Source organism: Colius striatus, chromosome 17 (genome assembly GCF_028858725.1).
Source record: "Colius striatus isolate bColStr4 chromosome 17, bColStr4.1.hap1, whole genome shotgun sequence".
Classification (NCBI taxonomy): Eukaryota; Metazoa; Chordata; class Aves; order Coliiformes; family Coliidae; genus Colius; species Colius striatus.
In genome coordinates this window covers 6,888,647-6,911,353 of record NC_084775.1, presented here as the reverse complement: position 1 = coordinate 6,911,353, position 22,707 = coordinate 6,888,647, and the positions used below count along the sequence as shown (strand labels likewise).

The window sequence follows — 22,707 nt, the reverse complement described above, 5'->3', positions numbered from 1 at the left end:
TCCCATGTTGATCCTTAGCAACCAGTTCTGTTGTGTCTACTGGATGATGATTCCTTAAGCACTGATGGAACAAAAGGGATTTCTTGCCTTTTCACGTCAGGGGAGAGGACAACAAAGTAGTGTTGAACTCCAAGAAGAATGCTGCTGTCTTGCAGGCCACAACTGCCAGGTTACAGTAAGGTTATAGGGGAAACAATGCAGTAGCTTCTGTTTCTACAACCAAGTGTTAATACCGCATCGAGCACGGCAGCTCCGGAACAGGTGTAAACACGTGGAGAAGTGGTTTACAGAGGTAGAAGACGCAAATCTGCCTGGGCTAGGGAGGCTTCAGGAGGGAAGAGGAGCTTTAAGCCCAGTGCTGGGTTATGTGATGCTGCTCTTGCTGCCTTGTCCCATCTTCTGTTTTTGGGGTTTTTTTTCTATCAGTGCAACTTCCTATAAATTTCCTGGTGCTCTGCTATTTCTGTTGCCTTTGCAACGGCTGGGTATGTAAGCATAACGTGTTGGTCCTACAGTTAATTCTGGCTTCAGAACAGGGTAAAAGGCTTCAACACAGTTACTACTGAATCAGTATTTAAAAACCCAATTCAGTAGATGCTCTAGGAGCACTGTTATAAAAACAAAATTTACATTGCTAGTCACCACAAGACCACACCATTGTTTATAAAACTCAATTACCTTTAGTAATAGAAAATACTTTAGTCAGATCCGATAGCATAATTAAAACACTTCAGTCATTGAATCCGAGGCTCATCCTTAAGACATTTATTTTTACAAGCGTAAACTGAGAGAAGGAAGTTAGTCGTCATGTGGTTTCCATCCTTCAGAGAAAAATGTCATTATTACAGCATAAAGAAAATACCCAATGAGGATAATGAATGTGCAGCCCACTGGCCCAATATAAAACCAGGATGCAATGAAGTAGGTCATCAGCAAAGAAACAAGAGTCCTGTAGCTAGCCAGAAACCTCAGACTGATTCTTGGTCCCCAGTTCTGGCTTGTTCTTTCCTTCACTGCCGGACTACACCTGATTTTCTGTATGAGGTGGGGGCTGGTAAGATGATAGCGACAAAGTCTGCCAACAAAATCTTCCCTGGAGCAAAGCACGTCCATCTGATGAGCAAACTGAGGTAAGAAAATAACAAATGTGAGTATTCTGCCACAACTACTATCATAAAGTTAATTTAACTTATAGTAACATTTTCTTCACTTACAGCATGAGGGTTATAGGAAGTAGAAGTAAAAAAAAAATCTAAATACACTTTTAAATAGTAGATTTGCCTTAGTTGCAGGCTTAGATCTGTCATACCTGGAGGCAGACAGGATTTGCTTTTCCCATTTTAGAAACACTGACTCTAAACAATATTCCATTGTTCAACAAGGATACATTTAACATGTTATTTGATAATGTTTTGTGTAGGAAAAGCAGGACTACAGGTGGAGAGGCAGCCCTGGTACTAAGAGGAAATGCCCACCTAGATCACACTAAAGGAGACAGCAAGAACAAACCGAGTATCATATATAAGTGCAGTGAAAAACCAATTTGCAATGTAAAACACAAAAGGAGGCTCTGCTGTACTTACTCTTTCGTTGAGGACCGAGGACAAACGGAATAGGAGGCGGACAAGGGTGGCGTTTTCATAGCTTCGGATGGGCTGAAGCTCAGCATCTCCTTGGTACTGCACCTCAAATCTACGCAAGCCATTTATGATCTAGAGACAGGCAAATAAACCCCTTGTCTTGTAGCTCCCATCTAGAACACCTTTATACAGGCATTGCTCAGCCCAAGATAAGGTGCATTTCTCTTGAAAAAAACAAGTTGTTCTATACCAAGACCCATCTAGGGTAGAGACAGGGAGTCTTTCTCACCTGGTACCTGCCAAGGGGGGTAAGAATGAGGCCATCCTCGCTTTCAATGCTGTCTGGAAGCTGTTTTTTTCCATTCTCGTCTTGAGCTGTCCGACACTTCATCATCATCTGGGTCAGCTGGGCTTCGTTCAGCTACTCAAGAATAAGACAGTGCTAAAGCATGTGTCTGATCTTCCCCCTTCTATTTGTTTCCCCATTCACAAACTCCTCAGAACTGGAAGCCTGTGACAGCCAGCACAGATAGGAAAAACTCCTCAGTTAGACATTAAAAGGAGATAAAAGCCTCCATGTTCACAGGTCTGTGCTTGTGAAGTCTGAGAGGCATTCCATTTGCCATATCTCTTACTCCTTGAACACTGTCCAACAGCATCTCCTAGGTCACTTCAATGGGAGGGTGTGTGGCTGACCCGAGAAAATAATCTGCTCTTAAATTTAACCAAAGAAACAGGTCACTTGTAGTTTGTTCATTTATCTATAGTGGGAGTTAAGTGTTTATTTTTATAGCTCTTTAGAAGATACGGGAGACTCTTTAAGCCATGCCCTGCCTGTTTCTAAACAAGAGGACAAGAACAAGCAGGAAGATGAGTTTGGTATAAACTATAGAGTGCAGACAAGTAGTCACTTTACACAAAGTAGGCTTTGATATTTAGATTCAGAGCATCTAGTTCCATCTGTACTGAAAGGGGTTTTGAAGTGATAGGGTAAAGTCAAGTCTACAAGATGTTTAAAACAGGGTCTCTGGATGGGTTTTTGACCCCACAAACTACAAGAGAGTCGGAAACATGTTTGAGGAGTCCTGACTCTTCTTCACACTGCCACACAGGGAAAGCTCTTAGGTGTTACGTACCTTAAATATTTGGCACAAGTATTCCAGTGCCTTCTCTAAATATTCATCTGTTTTTTTGATGCTGTCTTGCCCAGTTTCATCTAGGTCATTGCCTGTGTAGGAACCATTCATCTCAGATGGTGTAAATCTAAACCATGAAAAGAAGGACTGGCTAGCCATTGTCTCCGCAGAATGGTCTGATATGGATTTTGCTGTCTGTTGTGCCTGACAAATTAACTGAGCCAGTTTTAACACCTAAAACAGAAAGAAACGGACAAACATAAACTGACCAAGCACCTTATAGATGGATAAAACTCTGCTTTGATATCTGGCAGCGAGAGCAAACCCAGCAAACACACTCACTCAGCTCTTCCAGACCTGTGTTAAGACTGTTGGTTTGTATTTGCAGTAGAGCAAAGGTAGTTCTTTGCTGTTGAGGCATTTAAGAAACTTGAGTGCTGCTCAGGTTTCTCAGATGCTTTGCTTTTTTTTTTTTTTTTGGTTCTGCTATTTTTGTCTGACTGGCTGATAGGTACTAATCAATACAGTGAATCAGCAGTGTTTGAGAGGAAAGGCTCACAATATTCTGCGCCAAGGCAACAAGCTGTTACATTAACTTCTTATTTGGCAAGTAGAAAGCAGATTTTTTACAGCTGTGCTGGTTTGACCTCTCAGGTTCCAGAAGTCACCATCAGTAAATGTTAACTGTAGAGTAGTGCAAGGTGTAACGTTTTCCACTCTTAACTTCCCATAATATGGAGGCTCAGCACTGAGAAAACACCCATCAGTAGAAAGACATGTCACAAGAAACTTGTTGCTTACCAAATTTCTGACTTCTGCGCCAAACATCTGTTTATACTGGAAGTCCTGTCCTTCCAGGCTGTAAACATGACTCTTCACCTTAAATGAGGCATCTGTACTAGTTGTAGGCCATGATGACAAGAAGCTCCCACCAAGTGTGGGGCTCATAAAAAGTCGGTGCTGACGATGAGGAATAACAAGTTCTGGCTCCAGGAATAGCTGTTCTCCTAGAATTTCAGAAAAGTAGTGAAGGCAATAGTGAAGAGATACAGACTTTTGAATGGCAAACTACCATGCAAAAGGGGAGAGTAAGTCTATTACTTCAGTGCTTCTGGGGTAAAATGTAGCCACTGTGAAGAAGGATTGAGACAGGACAGCATAAGATGTCAAAATATCCATTTACCTTTCAGGATCATTTCAGCTAGATGGGGCTGAGCAAAGACCTTGGCTACTCGGAACACCATAAGAGCATTTTTTGGGCTGACTAAGTCTGTTCGAAGAGCTCTGTTCAGAAATCCTACAAACAGCTTTGTGTACATGAGTAGGTTTTCTTGAATGAAGGGAGCCCTGTCAAAGTAAGTACAGGATTTGTGAGTACAGCTATGTAAATATTTTCTAACTTGAGTCATTAAGGGAATGTAATACTCTCAAAAGCTTCTGTTGTAACAAATAATCTCTGATGTTGCACAGGAAGCTAATTCAGGGTGGTGGATGCCTCCTGAAATTCTGCTGTCTTACTCAGGATCTGCATAAACCTGAGCCTTGGTTCACATTACTCACAGTTGCTTTCCTCCTTACCATTTCTCCGACACGTTGCGAGGCAAGGCCTCTGCACTCTGTGGTGGCTTTTCTGGAGCATACCTCCAAGGCTGCAAGTAACTTAACCACATCTCTAGAACCTAAGCAAAATCACACATAAAAACACATATCAACATGTTTTGGGAAGGAAGACGGAAAGCAGTTTTTGTTTGCTTCTTCTAAACTTCGTGAATAGTATCTTAATGGTACCTAGAAGTGTTTGAGGAATAAGCTCTCACTAGTAACCTGAATAGCTTTGAAAAAACTAAGTGTGTGTTTGTTAGGACCAGTCTGCATCTTCTGTAACACCCAGGTGAGATGGCACTCAAACAGCTATTAGAAAACCAGAAAAATTAGGTGATGGCTGTACTTAAGGTGCATTTAACAGCTCTGATAATGTTCACTGAATCCCTTTGGAAGGAAACAAAATGCTACTGTTACCATCACTTCAGCTCTCACCTGCTGCACAGGCATGCCCCCCACCTTAAGGAAGCACTGGGGGTCTTTGACTGCACCAAAGCCAAGAAGGGGTTTGCCTTGGCCTCTATAAGTGTTTCTTTTGGCAGTCTGCCATACACGTGTACCTCAAACACTGTGATATAGCTAAATGCAGATCTGGGGAGCAAGATGTAGCCCTATTACATTCTGCATTTTAAACTCCTACATTAATTAGAGTCACGCTCTGATGTATTCCTTTTCCTGCTTGCAGGAGATAGTATTTGCAGTAGCTTGCTATCATATTATTTTTGTTTATGACTCATCATATTGGATAAGAAATTAGCACCTGTAAGAGTGTAACTGTTTTAAGAGTAACACCTACTTCTTTTCAATCAACAGACATTTTCAATGTTGAGAAAATCAGCCAAAAACCTGTAGTAATCCTTACCAAGATCTATTCAATTTCCTTCTTATGTCTAATTGGCACTCTTTCTGTAACATTAAATATGCATGTTGTAGAAAGTATATGACTGGTCTAGAAAAAATATTGTTAAAGATCAAGAAGCAGCTGCCAAACAGCAGTAACTAATTACTGTATCTGTTGAGTACAGCTGTAGAAAGAGAAGCAAGTACATACTGCTCTGAAAGAGGCATCCAGAGGCCAGTGGCCAAAACAGTGTTGCAGAAAGATGTAAAGTTTCTCCTGGACAAACCGAGGAATTACAACCCTGCAAACAGATCCAAAGACAGTCACTTGTATAAATCAGCAGCAAAGTTTGAAAGCAAAAGAATCCAACCCAACCAACAACCCAACACACTTCCACAAATGCAAATACAGAAAGGACTGACCCAAACTTGTTCTTCCTTAGCTGATGCTACTTTTGGCCACTGAATTTCAACTCAAATACATACTTATAAAATTCTCTGCTCATCTTGGCAAGAATCCTCCAGTATAACTTTTTTTTCCCCTCCTGAAGCTGCCTACCCCCCTACCCATCTAGCAGATGTGAGAAATATAATCCATTAGCTCTCCTTCTGTATTTAGCCATCAAAATATTCTTTAATTCAACCTCTTGGTGAAAGCTTTTTGGGGAGTAGTTCTATGTTTCTAAGCTGCTCACATACCTACCTTTTAAATTCCTCCAGTGGGCCAGCTGTGTGGGAGTGGGCTGAGGGGGACAAGGGCTCTGGTTTTAGACTGTTGCTGAAAGCATGCAGATGTTTCACAAGCAGTCTTACCACTAGCACGTGCTCTTCGGTGGGCTTAAATGACTCCTAGATTCGAAGCAGAAGACAGGAAGGTATTAAGTATCATATGCTAAATGTGCAGAAGAGCATTCAGGAAAATGATATTCTCAGATCAGAACTGGAAACACAAGAAATGCTCTCATCCTTTGACGTTCTTCACTGTAGTTTGGTGTCACTTGACAGACTTGCTCCCCGGGACAAGCTGCATCAGTCTTCTGCTACCAGTTCACTAAGAAACAGCAGCATATTTTTGATAATGTGGTTATAAGAAAAAGTACAGTACTCTGATACGTTGAATTTCAGGCTAGCATTAAAGAATAGAATAACTTGTAGATTTTGACTTACCCCTTTCTGAAAAAAGAACATTGAGCCTTTCATTATCGTTATAAGTTCATTGCTGTGGGCAGCACAACAGATCCTTTATGCTCCTGGCTGGCTTTACCGAGTTTTGCTTCCTATGCTGCTACTCATCTGCCTTTCAAGAAAGAATAGTCCTAGAAAGAGTTATGGTAAGGATAATAACTGCTTCGAGTCCTGCGTGATCCCGCTGCTTCCAGCATTGTTATGGGTGGAAGTGGGCTGGGTGGGAGTAGCACGGGGAGCAACGGTGAGCCCGTGATGGTACTAATAAATGAGTGAGTGTATGATATAGCTGGGAGATGAATGAGGTAGAAAAGAGCTAGTTCTCCTGGGTGCCCAGCACCAGAGCTGGTCTGATACAGAATGTGAGGATTAAGCACTAACTCCTTTTCACTGTAGTCTGCTTCAAGAATAGTGATCTAATCTCAATCCACTACTGATGGCACATTCTAAGTTTTAAAAGTCTGAAAAGTTGAGAAGAATGTACAAGAAACGAAAGTTACAGCTGCAACTATAAGAGAAGATGCTGGAAGAGTGGGTTAGACAACTGCAAGGTGTTTCCAGGAATCCAACTGCAGCCAAGCTGAGGTAAGACACTGACTATGACTCAGGGGGACTGGCAGGCATTTTTATACAAAAAGCTTCCTCTTCTTAAATTCAGTGCTGGGGGTGGGGAGAAGGGGGATAGATGTGAATTTGTGTCTAAGCTTCCTGTAATGCCTGAGGCAAAGCAGATGTGTTTGTTAATACACTGTAAAGTTCACTCCAGGAAAGACTCAAGGCTTGATTGATAGATAGTCACGTAGTACAGCCAGATCTGAGACTCCTAAGAGTCTATGTAAGAAGATAATCTGTTATCAGTTCTAATGAAGGCAGGTCTGTTCTTGACAGCTCCTGCTAAGACAGTTTGTTTTCTACTGTCCTGCGAGAGTTCATACAAGAGAGTAGAACTGAGAAGTTACTTAATCCTAGGAATATAGACCAGGATCTCTGAAAGCAACAGAGAGGTTGAGTAGTCTGCTACAGGCCTTGAAAGACTGGGATTTACACAAATTCTAGGCTCCTCCTGAAGGCACCTTTTGACCTTACAAAGCGACCAGTACCACTAGTTCAATATGCCGCTTCAGGTGACACTAGAAGTTTTTCCTCTGAGCAATTCCTGTAATTTCCTTGTCTGGCTCGGCAACATCACAAACACTGCTGGTTTCAAGAGTGGTTTTCCTCAAGTGTTTTTTCTGTCAAACCCCAGCTTACAGGATGCCATTCTTAACACAGCATTTACTATTAACATTTGATTAGCTATGATGTACCTAACAGATGTAGTTACTATGACGTATATATGTATTATACCTAGTTACTATTAGTAACGTAGCAGTCACTCTTTACATAATACTAAAAAAGATTTAAAGACAAGTAATAGTTTCTGGTTTTCCTTTCTCAGCAATACCTTGAGTTATCATAGCACTTTATTTTTTTAAAAAAAGATAAAACAGCAGAAAAAAATCTGTGTAGTGCTGAAGTGCTTTATAATAGACTAAGAGCTTTATAGTACATATGCTCAGCCCTCCCTTTTCCCAAAATGAAGACCCAATGAATAAAAGGCTGAAGTAGGAAAAGAGGAATCAGCAATCTGTTCCAACAGGAATGTTTTCACATGCACATTTCCTGAACAATCTGCAAATGTACCACTGTGTGCTTTTGCAAAACTGGACAGTCAGGTTCACATTACCACTACCAATTTGGTACCATCCAATAACATTTCACTGACTAACAGAGCCTCATGTTACCTACCTTAATTTTAGATGACAGCCTTGCAAATTCTGATCTTCTCTTCCACGTGAGGTTTGCATACATGACTAGTGTGTGAGGGGCAGAAAGCTGCTTTCAAGGAAGCCAATTTTGGTGTTAAAAAAAGCTGATCAGCCTCTTTCTGTAATGCATGACAAGAACGGATCTCTAGAAACAGAGGTCCCAATTAGTTCTCATAATATGCTAAATTTTAACTATTTTCTCCATGAGCTTTGCTAATACCTCTCAGGATCTTTCACTGAAAACTGAGTCAGTCTCAATGCAGTGTTTTCAATCAAGTTGTAAACCCATACGTTAGCAGAAAAAGCTGCTGTACAGTTGGCACCAATACACTTTGCAGATTATACGATGGAACAAGATTTTTAAAAAGGAAACAAAATGAAAAGATGGTAATACTTGGTATGCGTGGAGGGCCTGGTGGCTGGATTGGGCAGGACTACCGTGGTGTTTACTGGAGATACTGAGTCGGTAGTGGAGAACCTCCAGCTGAGACAACAGAAACAAAAAGGAAGGGGGGGAGGGAAAAAAGGAGAGAAGAGAGCAAGAGAAAAAAAAAGTGAGAATGAGCCCAAGAAAGAAGGGTGGGGGGAAAAAATGAACATCACAAATACAGTCAGGGACAACATATCACAGTAACAACTGCAGCCACAGTATCCTCTTCTCTCCACTGTGTAGGACATTGATTCCACGGTATTTCATACACTTTATTGACCTGTGACACCTGCCCCCAGTTGTATTTTCAAAAAGTATAGCTGTAAGTTGCTGTGGCTGGTCTATTTGCCACCCTCAGAGCAAGTATGAATAGGGAATGTGGAGCTTTTGCCAAATAAACTCCCCCTTTCAGCAGGTGACTGAACTGCAGCAACAAGGGTTTGCACATTGCTACAGTGGTTTATTAAATAACACAGCAATAGTGCTCAATATTCTGCAAGCTTTTTTAAGACTATTTTGAAAACTTGGTCATTTCTTCCTGGGCTGCTGGAGAAGCAGGTTTTGTATTCTGGTAAGAAACTCAATTTGATATTTTCTTCTTCCCAAGGGACAGGAAGAAAAAAAAGTTTGACTTTTTATAATCACCATTCAGTCTGTCCAGTAAGTTTCCAGTTTGGGGAAATACTCTGTCTTCTTTCTACTTAAAGGCCACTTGGAAAAGCTGCAGATCTTGTGAATTTCCTCAAGAGAGGAAAGCATTTTTACTATTAGAGAAACATCCCATGTACGAATAGGCAAGAGACATACCTAACATACAGCAAAAGGCATCTTGCCTTAACACTGAAGTCTCTGCAAGCCTCAGCCAGATCCCTACTTGGATGAGTAAAGTAGAGAGTATCTTTTGACAGTGGGCTGTTGAGGAGGATATTGTAGCCACAGCAATGCACATGTATGAAACTCATGAAAAAACATAAAACAAAAAATGTATACTACACAGATCCCAATGACTGTTGTCAGGCATCTAAACTAACTCTCCAGATCACACCTCTGCTGTCCCTGAACAGCCCCTGCCCCATCTCCTCTACTGCTGGTTTGGTATCTTTTGGCTGCACACTCTCAGAGTGGTAGGGTTGTTGCTGCAAGATCCTCAATGGCTCAACCATATTGTCTGCTTCATAATACATTCCCCTGCCACAGGACTGAGCAAGAGCCTGGAGTCTAATAGGTGTTCTCCATGCAGTGCTGGGCTCTGTAGCACCTGGCATTGGAAGGTCAGGAAGCCTCATGTACAGTTTTATTGAACTGCTTTTTAAGGGTTCACTGTGATTACAGCAGAAGGGAATAGGAAAAAAGATGCTGCACACTTGGGCTCTGCATCACCCAAGAAAGAAAAAGCAAACAGACAATGTAAAAAAATGGGAAAACAGTTGAATTAATGGGGAAAGCAGCAAAACTCAGCATAGCAAACAGCATCAACCTGAGGCTGACACCAGACCCAGAGAGAATTCAAAGCAGGAAAGTAGAAAAGAAGTAAATCTACAAAGAATTCACTATTTGTTCCCATCTTCTAAGTGTAAAAGAGAAATCTGTGATGACAATAACAAGGTTTAAGGATAATCTATCATTACTTGAAGCATCTCACAGGAAAGTTACGTATCTGGGATCTGGCTTGGCCCATCAGAGCAAACCACTGCTGGACAACGAAAGAGCGAGTTCTGTGGATCCTCATCCCACCTTCCAATACAGGTATGTAGCCATTTCAAGTCACTGATGGTCACAGGGATCCAGGGATGAACAGTCAGTAATTACCCCTCCTTCCAAACACACAGAAGGCTAAATGGAATCAAGGGAACCTGCATAGTTATTAAGGACTTCAAGAATAAGGTTTAGGGTGACCTTGGGTTTCCAGTCAAGACCTTGAACACTTATGATAAGACAAACTTGCATTTCTGCATATGCTACTTCTTAATTTGAGGAACTATGAAACAGACTATTCTCATTCCAGACCACCCTGAGACCCAGGCTGCAAAGCTTAGTTTAAGCATTGCAGTCTTATGAACAGTTCTGTCCCCAGCTGATCTAGAACCTTTCCTCAGTCCTGCAGGATGGATCCTTTGTCTGTTTATGGATGTCATGGGGAATTCCAGTCCCCTAGTTGGATGTTTGAACTCCCAACAAGTGAAGACTTCCTTTTTCACATGCCCATGATTACTTCCCATCAAACATGAAACTAAAATACCATCAGGGACTTATGGCCCCAAGTTGTGGCTCAGTACACCTTGTGGAGGATCCTGAAGTGACTCAATTTCAGAGAACTTTAAGCTCTACCTAGGCCCTACTCCACCTTACCAGTGACAGTCACTGTCTACAGCTGCTGCTCCCTATTGTTAGAAGAGAGCATCTGAAATACAGAGGGTGAACAGAGGAGAGAAGTTTAAAGCAATCATTATTTCTGGCCTAAGCACAGCGCTTGATGCACAGAGACTGGACAGACAGACAGACCAAATGTACTGCAAGCAAAGCCTTTCCATCACAGGTGCACAGCCATGCTGCTGGGAGTCCCAAGGGGAGACTTTGTAACATTAATGAGTTTGCCTTTTGAGCTCAACTTTTAAGAATGAAAGACAAAACCCACCACACTTTGTGTCTCCAAGAAATATATTTGTTATTTTATAGCCTGTGAAGGATCAGAATTTCTCAGTCAATTCTTGTATTGCTCTTTCACACAGGAATAAATCCTGAGTAGTTTTTCCTACTTCTTTCCGTTTCTATGAAAGTCCCACTGTGACCCAGAGGGAATTTGGAGCATCAACATTTTCTCCTTCAAATTCCCTTCACATTTATGATGCCTTTGATCTTGGCCTCCCCAACATTTAGTTTTTACATGCGGTAGTTTGTTACTGAACAGGCCACCACAAACTGCTTAAAACAGTGTATTGTCTGAGCAAGAGCTTGTAAGGTGTTCTGAACTCTGTAGCAACAGAACTGCTTCTGACACCATCAGGGTGAAATGCATATTTTGGAACATGAAACAACACAATGGCTTCTTCGCTTAGCGCTGAAGGACAGCTGAGTCAGACCGCCCTTAGGAATTTGGATGTGTGCAAAAAATTGGTTACAGATAGTAGAAATTGATAACTGCTGCTTCAGTAACTGTTGATATAGCTGCTGGAAAGAAGTTTTAGCTATTTTTAGCAGCCATGTTGCCCCAGTGGGATTTCACATGATGGCTTTATAGTGGCACCTTCCCTGTCATTAGTGGGTTAATTCTTGGTGTTCAGATTGTTGTGACCATCCTACAAACTCAGCTTGTACAAAAAACAAGACAAACCCAACACAACTTCTGTGATGAAGGCAAGTCTGGATGACACACTTATTCACAATGTTTTCCATAACCAGATCAGCATTTCTGACACACACATGTAGATATCCTGATGTTTTTTTTGCCTTTGGACCAATATAGCAAAAGAACCTCTCCACAGTATTGGAGATTTACTCCAGGATAAGAGGTCAACCATCAGATGTCGCTCATGAATGAAGTACAAACTGTTACCTTGACATGAGGGGACTGCATTTTCTGATACATTTCCAGTGAATAATGATGAAGCCACATTTCAACAAAGATCTGCAAAACAAATATTTTCTCAGGTAGAGAAATAGTCCAGGACTTGTCAGTCACAAGCTAGGTATAAGGGAAGACCATAGGGTACCATTTGAAAACTAAGCTATGCTTGTAAATAGACAGAGATGCTTCAGGTTATCATCATGGCAGAGCAAATGACTGAGCTGACATACTGTTAGCACCTGCTAAGCATCAATAATTCAGTTCAGCATCGTGTTAGGAACCTGTTTCAGAACAACTGTTAAGTCCAGATTCTCCTTTCCCTTCCCTTGAGGTGAACAGAACCAGCTTCTCTGTGCTCGGCCTTTGCTTAGAGCATAGAATAGACATAAGAGTGAAAAGAAAATAATTTGAAATCAGGTTTAGAAACTCTTCTAGAAAAAAATTACTCAAATATCCAACAGCTTTCAGATGTTAAAATATGCAGTCTAAAAAAAAAGGTATCAAGTGCCTTTCTAAATTACAACTTACCAGTTGCACAGTGGTTCTTTTTTCCATTAACCAAAACCAACAGCTGCATTGCTCAAAGCCAAAAACAAGTTAAAGCAACATGGCATAACTGTCTCTGGTCTAAAAAGAAGAGATTCCTCAGTTGGCAGCAAGAAATGTTGTGGGGTGTTTTCTTCCTTAAATCCAACCTACCTGAAGCAGTGTTTCTGATCTCCAGATCTCCTGTGAGGCTGGGTCAGCGTTCACAGAAGGCTGGTGGGCAATGTGCCGCTTCAGCAGGCTGGTGTGGTGCATGCCATAGGAGGTGAAGGGCACTGCTGGGGACCTGGGAAGGCAGGAAAGGAAATACTGAAGTCAGCAGGCCTCAGCCCAGAGAAATGTATCATTGCTTTCATCCACTAGTTTATAAACTGGAAAACAGTCTTTAAGAAGAAAATCTGCATAGTTGATGACAAATTTCAAACTTCTGCAACATCAGATACTGTCACTTTAACTATGAACAGAGGCTCCATCACTGCTTATACTGCCCTGAGCCAGCTTTACACAGACCTGATGGTATCTTCAGTAATACATGGTTGGTTTACTTTCTCCTGTGCCGTTTCTCTTTCACTCTGCCTTCCATATTCATCATTCACCTGATCAGAGACCTGGTCCCAACAAGCCATATTTTGTAAGTACAGTTCCCTCTGAGAGGGAACTGTAGTTGCCTCTGGAACTGTAGTTCCAGTTGCCTCTGGAACTGTGGTCATTACCTGGGAGTTGGGGAAGGGATGGCTCCCCCAGGGTTTGACGAAGGTGGAGGAAGGACACTTCCTTCTGTGGGCAGGAAGCATTTCAGGTATGTGTCCACCAAGATGAAATAAGCACTGTTGGAAGGGCTGACATGATGGGTGACGGGTGAGTTCTGAAACAGACACAAAGGGTACACCTGGAGTTATATATATACACTCTTTAATTTTAAGCCACTGCTGGGGAGTGTCTGCTACACATCCAGACCCATTTAGTATAAATAAGCAGAGCCCAGTGGTTATAAAGCATGAAATAGCAACAAAGACACTTTGGAGCAAAGGTAAAGTAACCAACTGTAAGATCAGTTGCTGTAGTAGTGAGTGTAACAAAGTATAAGGAGTGCAGTGTTATAAAGCACAGGTAGCAATAACAGGAAGAGGAACCAAATAACCAGACACCGTAGTACAAAGCTCTGATGATGACTATAAATAGGTGTCCTGGTTTCAGCTGGGGCAGAGTTAAGTTTCTCCCTAGTGGCTGGTACCAGGCTGTGGTTTGGATTTAGTACGAGAATAATGTTGGGAACACGCTCATGTTTTGCTCATTGCTAAGTAGTGCATGTCCCAAGTGAAGGACTTCTCAGTTTCCTATGCTGGGAGGGAGCACAGCCTGCACAGCTCACCTGAACTAGCCAAAGGGCCGTACCATACCCTAGGACACTGTGCCCAGTACAGAAACTGGGGAGGTCACTGCTCAGGGAGGGTATGGGCATCGGCAGCACGTGGTGACCTACCACATTGTGCATCACAAGTCTTGGGGTTTGTTCCTCTTTTTGTTCTATTCCTTTTCATTACAATTACTTTATTATTAATAATAATGTTATTGTATTTTATTTTGGTTACTCCACTGTTCTTATCTCACCCCAGGTTTTGGGTTTCTGTGGATTCTCCTCCCCATCCCCATGGGGCCTTCGCTGTCAGCTGGGGTTGAACCCTGATGATGGTGATACTGGATAGAAGAGCAGCAAAGCCATCTGGGATCCCCTGCCTGCTCCCTGTTGGCATACTGCTGGACAGACTGCTTACTGGGATATCTAAGGTGGGTATTTTGTTTATTATCCAGTCTCACATCATCACTCAAACCCAAAGCAATAACAAATTCTAGAAGCACGGGTAAAACTGCAGTTAATTTTAGCGGGACAGCATCTCGACAGGCTCTTGAAGCATTGTGAAGAAATAGCATTAACTATTTTAAGGGAAAAATTGTGAAAGGTACTTACCTTCTGTGTAATCAAACTAATTGCAAAGTAAAACATGTAATATTCAAATGGATCTGGAAGAACAGAGTCAAGGACCAGATTATAAAAACTAGGTACAGCTGGGGATGCTGACCAGACATTACATTTTTATTTTGGGCATGCTAAATGAGCTTGCTAAAGCTTAACAGCAAATTCAGCTTTGCCTCCTTGCTTTCCAGCTGACTCAAGCATTGGTAACACATTCTCTATGCAGCAAGGAGTGTTTGCATTACTCTTCTTTAGCACATTCAACTACCTCAAACTGAAACCAGTGCAGCTGCAGCTAGCCTGCTTCCAGCAAGTACACTAGCTGCAAAGTTAACATGCTGCTTTTCTATCACTTTACATAAACTGTGAGTAATTACAAAACCAAAAATTGTGAAATAGAGGCTGTACTGAAATCACTGGAAATTTTGTTGTTGATTTGAATGAGGCCAGAAATTCCCCCATGAGGGTTTGTAAGGAGATGACAAATTTATCCTTCACTGCAATATAAACATTTCTTATCAGCCCAAGCTCTTTAACACAACCATGGTTTACCATAGACACGTAATAAATATACAACAGAAAAGCTTCTAAGATCTGTTTTCAGTATTTAAAATTAAATATCCAACTGTTAAAAGGATACTAAGAGCCAAATTCCAACCTAAACCACCAGAAGGAAACTGGACTTTGTTGTGGTATAAAGAGCACTCTGGTAGGACTTGCTCTTGTATTGAAGCTTTCACAGGGCCCTGAAAGACAGAGTAATGAAATATGAATCTGGCTACTCTGCATACTTGCAGAGTAGGTTTTCAGATAGTGACATTCTGCTGCATTCCAGGATATCTGGGATGATATCTATGTTCAGCTCAGTAGGATCTTACTGCATTGCAGTACTTCCTTGTGCAAATGCATATTCTTTAGGTAGCTGCCAACTTTCTCACGGAAAATGTATATTCAGTATAAGAAATAAAAACAAAGACCCTTCACCAAGACTCTTCCAGTTGGGAATAGGAGCAGCAGAAGACTGGCATTGGCCTGATGGCTGATGGTTTTGTTAGGGTAACTGCACTGCAGACCAGCAATTACTATATACTTAATGTTTCCATTTGTTAAACACTGTAAAACTACCTGAATCAGCTTCCAGATAGCAGGTAGCTGGTGTAGCAGGTAAACACCTTTGTTTGAAATGTGATACTTTGTAGGCAGGATAGCAGTTAGTCCTCAAACACATGGGCACAAGGCACAGTGAGGGAAAGCACTGCTCTGTCATGAGCTTGGAAAACTGTTTTCAATCCTGCAACTACTGGTAACCAAGACAAACCACAAGATACGAATCACAAAGTGGCTTTCTTGTCTGAACAGCCCAAATAACCAGTCACCATCTCCTACAAAGTTTTTGGCTGGGAACCCTCCTCCTCTAGCAACTGCTTAAAGAAACAGGTTCCATTCTACAACCCAGAGCACTGAAGCTAAACCTTGGCCTATACTGAACTGTACACAGAAAGTGTGTGCAAAGTTCCAATAGCTGCCACAACTATATTCTCTTACATATTTTTTCAGACACTCACTGGAAGATATGAAACTGGGAAATCATATCTGTACTCTTCTGCTTGGAGTTTGTAAACCAGCTTCATCATTGGGCCACTGCAAATAAGCATCAGAAAGATAAAACGTGGTAAGTACCTTCTGTTGCACTTCATGAACTTATGTTTGCACAAGGGAAAAAGGTCAAACACTGGTTATTTGTTCACCACCTACTTTTTAATCTGTGCTGAAATGAAGCTTACCTGGGATCCAGGAAATCCAAAGCCATAGAATATTCAGTAGGACTTGTTCTTCCTTGCAAACAGCGAAGATTCCAGCCTACAATGATGCCATCCAGGCTACCAAAAATGCTCTCCACCAGCCATGGGAAGATGCCATGTAGTTCCTTTAGGGAAAGAGACACAAATAGTTAATGTATATGATTCCTTGCCTGAACAATCTCTATTTCCTGTGCTGGCACACACAAAGATGCTGTCTGACAGCTAGGTATGACTGTTTACAGATTATCACTAGGCTGAGCAGACAAGGACAGGAGTAACATGGAAGAGCTAGGCCTGGTAGTGAGTTTGAAAAGGCCATGTCCACCCACCTTGGCAGGAAACTCCTCGATGACCGTCTCCAGATCGTGGCACCTCTGAACAAAAGGCTTGTTGATACAGTCCGCCTTCAGTGTGGCCTGTTACAAACCATAAGGGCAATCAGATCACTGCTGCCGGCAAGGGCAACATTTATCATGACCAGGACGTAAAAAATCACAGAATGCCAGAATGGTGGGGGTGAGAAGGGCCCTCCAGAGCTCATCCAGCCCAACCTCCTGCTAAAGTAGGTTCCCCTTGACCAGGGGGCATAGGAAAATGTCCAGGCAGATTTGAAAACCTCCTGAGAAGGAGCCTCCACGCCCTCCCTGGGCAGCCTGGGCCAGGGCTCCCTCACCCACACAGAAAACAAGTTTTTCCTTGTGTTTAAGTGGAACTTTTTGTGTTCCAGCTTGTGTCCATCACCCCTTGTCCAATCACTGGACAATACAGAAAAAAAGTGCCATCTCATCCTCCTGACACCCACCCTTAAGGTACTTCTAAATGTTAAAAAGGTCCCCTCTCAGCCTTCTCTTCTCCAGGCTGAACAGCCCCAGGTCCCACAGCCTTTCCTCCCCAGGGAGGTGTTTCAGTCCTCTCAGCATCTTGGCAGCCCTGCACTGGACTCTCTCCAGCAGTTCACTATCTCTTTTCAGCTGGGGAGCCCAAAATTGGACACAGGACTCTAGATGATGCCTCAGCAGGGCAGAGCAGAGGAGAATCTCCTCGATCTGCTGCTCACACTCTTCTTGATGCCCCCCAGGAGGCCAGTGGCCTTCATGGTCACGGGGCACGTTGCTGCCCACCAGCACTCCCAGGTCCCTCTCCCAAAGCTGCTCTCCAGCAGGTCATCCTCAGCCTGTCCTGGTGCAGGGGGCTGCTCTTCCCCAGGTGCCCTTGGTGAACCTCAGGACGTTCCTCTCCGCCCAAACCCCTCCGGTGCAGCGTTTGTGTCGCTGCGGATGAAGGTCCCGGTCCGGCCGGGCACGTCCACAGGCACACACAGAGCTGAGGGCGGCTCGGAGCCGCACGCCCACCCGCCCACCGCTCGGCCTCACCAGCAGGAAGCTGGGCTGCTGCAGGTGCGCACCGGCCATGTCCCCTCGGCCCGGCGGGCCGCGCTGCTGCTGGGGCCTCGCTCGCTCCCCGCCTCCCGCGCTCGCGCGGCCCTTCGGCGTTACCAGCCTGGCGCGGCGCGATGACGTCACACCCGCGCGGCCGCACGGGCCGCCGCTGCCATGGTGACCGGCCCGGTGCTCAGGGGCCCGTGGCGCGGCCTGCGGGGCGGCCACCGCCCGAGGGGCTCCAGCCCCGGCCCGGCAACACACGGGCTTTGCGGGGAAGCGTCTGCGGGGCGCTTTGGAGGTTCCTTCTGCGCGCATAGGCAGAGAGCTTTTAAAATGAGCGGTATCGCCAGACGAAAGGAGCCCCAGGCAGCCAGGCCCACAGCAGCTCGCGGTCTGGGGGCGGTGCAGCCGAAGCTCAGATACCGGTGTCTGCAGAGAGCATCCTCTGAGCAAATGTGGACAGAGAAAGGCCTCATAGATGATACATACTTCCTGACCGTTCAAAACGACATTTTTGTCCAAAGTCTGTGCAGATTTAAAAACGATGCAGCAGAACATCACAATACTGTGGAGGAAATGTACGAGTTTCTAAGTAGAAGTGTGTTAAATGGACAGAAAATGTCCAAAAATGAGGCAGCTATGACATGAAACTCTGTTAGAAATGATGGCTGCATACATTGATTGAGCTATAGGAAACTGTAATTACACGTTTCAAGTTAAAGAGAATTGGTAAGGGAAGCTGAAGTCCCTGGGGAAGTACATGGCTCTAGAGGTAAGGGTAATCACTTCTCAGTGTGAGAAAGAAATCGTTGTGGTGGTCGTATCCCATTGGTATATAAACAAAGTACAACTCAAATTGTTAACAATGCAGAAGAATGTTTGGTAGGTCCTTTTGATTCGTAAGTAGAAGGAAGTAAGATAATCCATTTAATTGCAAAGCCACAGTAATTTGTGTGCAAGAAAATTAAGCTGCTTTTTTTTTTTTTAGTGGGGAATCTGGGAGAAATTCCATTAAACCAGAGGAATGCTCATGTTGTGCCAGTACTCAGAGAATTCCAGTCAAAGGTCTAGAAAAGAGTAATTAATTTTCTAAAATGCCAAAGACAGCTATACAATTAATACCAGTAAACATGATTATAGAAATTTACCCTGCTCAGACAAGTTTGTTTTTGTTTGTGGTAAGATTTGCACACTTTGTCTGAAAAGATTAGTTTGGGCAAAATACCAATTTTCTTGAACATTTTGATTGTTTCATGTGTGGAGGTGCAGGAATAGTTGAGTGAAATGGTCTGGTTTAGTTTGTGTAGATCAAACAAAGTGATGTGGCCTCATACTCTACTGCTGTCATTAACATTGAAACAAAGTGTAAAAAATTGTGTCAGAACAACAGAATTCCTTTCATAAAGTCAGCTCTGGTTCCTCAAGGTAACTATCCAGCAGTGTGAAATGATTCAATATTTACATAAACATTTGCAGGATCCGTATTTAAAATGGTACATCATTTCTTGCTATTGACATGTGCTTCCACTCCAACCTGCTTTTCCCAAGCTGGATCTCAAGATTGCTTTTTGATATCAGTGGTAAGAGAAGGGAAGGCAGGAGCTCCAATGGCAGTAGAGCAATCCAGTTCCTGACTGCTGGAAAGACAAATTAACAGCTTTTCAGACAGAGTCATTTGGAAATCTGCCAGCAATTAATATGCTTGTTCCTTTCACTTTTTAAAATATTATGTATGGGGTTTTTGAAACAGATGTCCAGTATTTTGAAAGTAGCAAGGTGGTAACAGATGATGTGAGTTCTTTGACACGTGCAAAAGTGTGATTGAATAGAATTTGAGCCGTGTTTGCTGTGATATGCATCTACATATGGAAATGCATGTCCTGGTGGGATGCTGACCGTGGTTTAAAAGTGCGCTTACAGATAGAGAATGGCTGGCTGTGAGTGAATGCTTTTCCTTGAAAGGCTCGGTCCTTCCTCCAGGTGGGGATAAAGAGCTATTTTAGCTCCAGAAAATTTTTGCTCTTGGGAAAACTGGGACTTGATGGCAAAGCTTCTGCAATGTGTTCATTTAGTTATAAAAGTCATGAGTATGATTGCCAGAAGTTATGGAAACAGCAGACCTGATGCATTTTTGGTGCCTGATAGAGCTGGAGAAAGAAAACAACAAAAAATAAATGACTGAGTGAAGAAGTGGAAACAGAACAATGAAAGTGCTTGGTAGGGATGGCTTACTAACACTTGTCGAAGTTAATAAAATAGCTGCAAGGATACCGAATTACAAGCTAGAACATAAAAGGTTCCAAAGAAACATAAGGAAAGGCTTCTTCACTATAATGGTGAGGGAGCACTGGAAGGGGCTGCCCAGATGGGTTGTGGAGTTTCCTTCTTTGGAGACATTCAAAACCCACCTGGACAAGTTCCTGTGTGACTTACTCTAGGAGTTCCTGCTCTGGCAGGGGAATTGGACTGGATGATCTTTCAAGGTCCCTTCCAGCCCTTGAGATTTTGTGATCCTGTGGATTACTTCAGTAACCAGGGGAACTGCTGAGGAGATCTGTGGAATGAGTCTATTTATATTTCAAAGTCTGTTTTGGAGCCTACTGAAATCAATGGTATAGGTTGATTATCACTCACAGCATTTTTAGATATATATAATCAGGATTGCACATGTATTTTCCCCCATCATGCATATGGGGAGACAGAGGCCCAGAGAAGTTATGCAACATGCCGCTTACCCGGGTTTCCTTTTTTCCCCATCTCCCGAATTACAGCTGTCTTTAAGCCACAGCAACTAGATGAGCCTTTTTGTTTTAGTGGTGTGTTTTTCCTGAGAGGAATGTCTCTGTGAGAGCTGGAGGTTGAGCTGTTTTCTGAAAGTATCAATTCCATTCAGTAATCTGCTTTGGTGCTTGCTTTGTGTTTTTATCGTTCATTGTGTGAGGGGTTTTCTGTTAGGCAAAGAAGTGCACAGCTGAAGTGACTCACTTCAGCCACACTAAACACTTCTCCCAGGCAGCTCCGAAGGTAAGTCAGCATTTTGTTGCCTTGGTGTAATCACTACAGCATTACAGTTTCCATCAAACTCTGCAGAGGTAACTAAGTTCATACAATTGCTATAAAGAAGAACTATTCGATACAGCACAAGCAACTTGTGCATAGTAGAGTGAGCTAATCCAACACTCAGTACCAGAATATCCACTAGGAAAAGAGGCTCTCTAAATTCTCTGATGGCAACCTGCACTGTTACTTATGCAGACTTGTGTGTTTCTGGTGCTTGCAATTCTGTGTCTTAAGCTCCTACAGCCTTCTCTTCTGAAAGCCTCCAAATTTACTCTTAAGAGGCCTCCAGTGCATTTTCCACACTTCAAAGGGAAGTTTGGGTACAGAACAAGTGTTACATCAATGCTTTAGCAAATGGCTTACCCACTTTAAAAGTGTTTGTAGGAGAAGATGCCATCTGTTATAAAGCCAATGGATTTTAGCGGGAGAAAGAGACAAGGCTTGGGCACTGTAGCTTCTCTTGAAGTCTGACTCAGATGCAGCAAACAGTAAGTCCAAGCTGGGAACAAGTTACCATGACCTTAACCAGATTATATCAATAAACTTGAGAGAAAAAGATAAATTAGAAGTAATCTAATTTAAAGAAACAGCATCAGTTTCTAGTAAATTAGACAGACCTTTTTGCTTGTGTGGGATTAATTTAATTTCTTCCTGTAAGGACAGGCTAGAGTGTTACAACACGGAAGAACTCTGTCAAGTATTCTTTTGTTTGGACAGTTTTTTTGGGTGTTGATATGCCAGGGATAGATTAAATGAGTAGAAAACCTACAGTTTTCTTAGCTGTGATGGGAGAAAAACAGGACTGCCATTCAATAAGAATTCAGATGGAGCAGAGCCTAGAGTCAAACAGGTGAGGAGAAGAGGGGAATTTTCAGAACTGAGATAATGTTTCTGGTCCAACTGAAGCAACTTCTCTTTCCAAAGTGCTTCAGCTCATGCAGACATCAACATCATACGGTCCCTAACATGCACAGACCTGCTAAGGCTGTAAGTCAAAGTTACACATGGATTAAGAGGACATTTCCTTTATAATCTGAGAAAGCATTAACCCTCTCACTAATGGCTTCTTTTCTGAATGAAGCTTCAGCAGGCTCTCAGGTTATGTTTAATCCTTTCAGGATGTGTCCCCAGGTCTGCCTGCTTTTGTTGTATAGCTCTTTGGGCAGTCTGTTGCACATTTAATTTACTTATCCAAGACAAAAATTTTAAATATTAAACTTCTCTTTGGTAGCAGGATCTGACAGAAAAATCCAGATTTTCAAAGGACAGGATTTTCTGTGCATTCCTTTTTGGATTTAAAAAATTTGTCCTTAAGAAATATGGGACTTTGTTGTACATTACTGATGCCAGGACACACTCAGGCAGAAATTGAGGGCTTCTCAGAAGGGTTGCTCTAGCTTATCTGTTATGTGGCAGCTCTTCTATTAGATCAGAGAGCATCTTCTTTGTCTTTTAATATCAAGTAAAATTGCCGTGACTCTTGGCTTCAGAGGACCCAGAAGCAGGGGACAGCAGTGCATTGGAAGAGGTACCTGCTGAAATGTGTCATCTCCAGGGGCTGGAGGAAAGCAACAGGACAGCTTGGCATGGAAAAGTGTTCTGTGAAGTCTTTCATCATATACAAGAGTGAGTGAAAAAAGATGCAGGTTTTTTACATGTCAGTTAATATCTATTGGGGTATGTGCATTAATATTGCCTCATGATTTCAGCAAATTTGTTACATTTTTGCCTAGCTTCAAGAGATTGCTTAAGATATTGCATGGCAGCATGTTCCAATTCCAGCTTTCCTCCCACAG

General features: G+C 42.7%; 1 protein-coding gene across 2 annotated transcripts; it reads right to left on the bottom strand.

Moving 5' to 3' along the window:
* Positions 1 to 742: 742 nt before the first annotated feature.
* On the bottom strand, positions 743 to 17,955 carry SMPD4 (sphingomyelin phosphodiesterase 4). 2 transcript variants are annotated; one of them, XM_062010031.1, is made up of 19 exons: positions 17,843 to 17,955; positions 16,799 to 16,885; positions 16,452 to 16,594; positions 16,233 to 16,308; positions 15,308 to 15,413; positions 14,662 to 14,714; positions 13,406 to 13,557; positions 12,846 to 12,978; positions 12,135 to 12,206; positions 8,546 to 8,635; positions 5,862 to 6,007; positions 5,370 to 5,460; positions 4,295 to 4,395; positions 3,900 to 4,063; positions 3,518 to 3,723; positions 2,717 to 2,950; positions 1,870 to 2,001; positions 1,584 to 1,712; positions 743 to 1,125 (listed from the first exon to the last, which is right to left on the bottom strand). In XM_062010031.1, exons 1-19 carry the CDS (start codon positions 17,879 to 17,881, stop codon positions 799 to 801), a joined length of 2,481 nt encoding a protein of 826 aa, XP_061866015.1. In that variant the 5' UTR covers positions 17,882 to 17,955; the 3' UTR covers positions 743 to 798. The 2 variants fall into 2 exon arrangements, with proteins under 2 accessions (XP_061866015.1, XP_061866017.1); XM_062010033.1 differs by lacking the exon at positions 8,546 to 8,635.
* Positions 17,956 to 22,707: the final 4,752 nt, after the last annotated feature.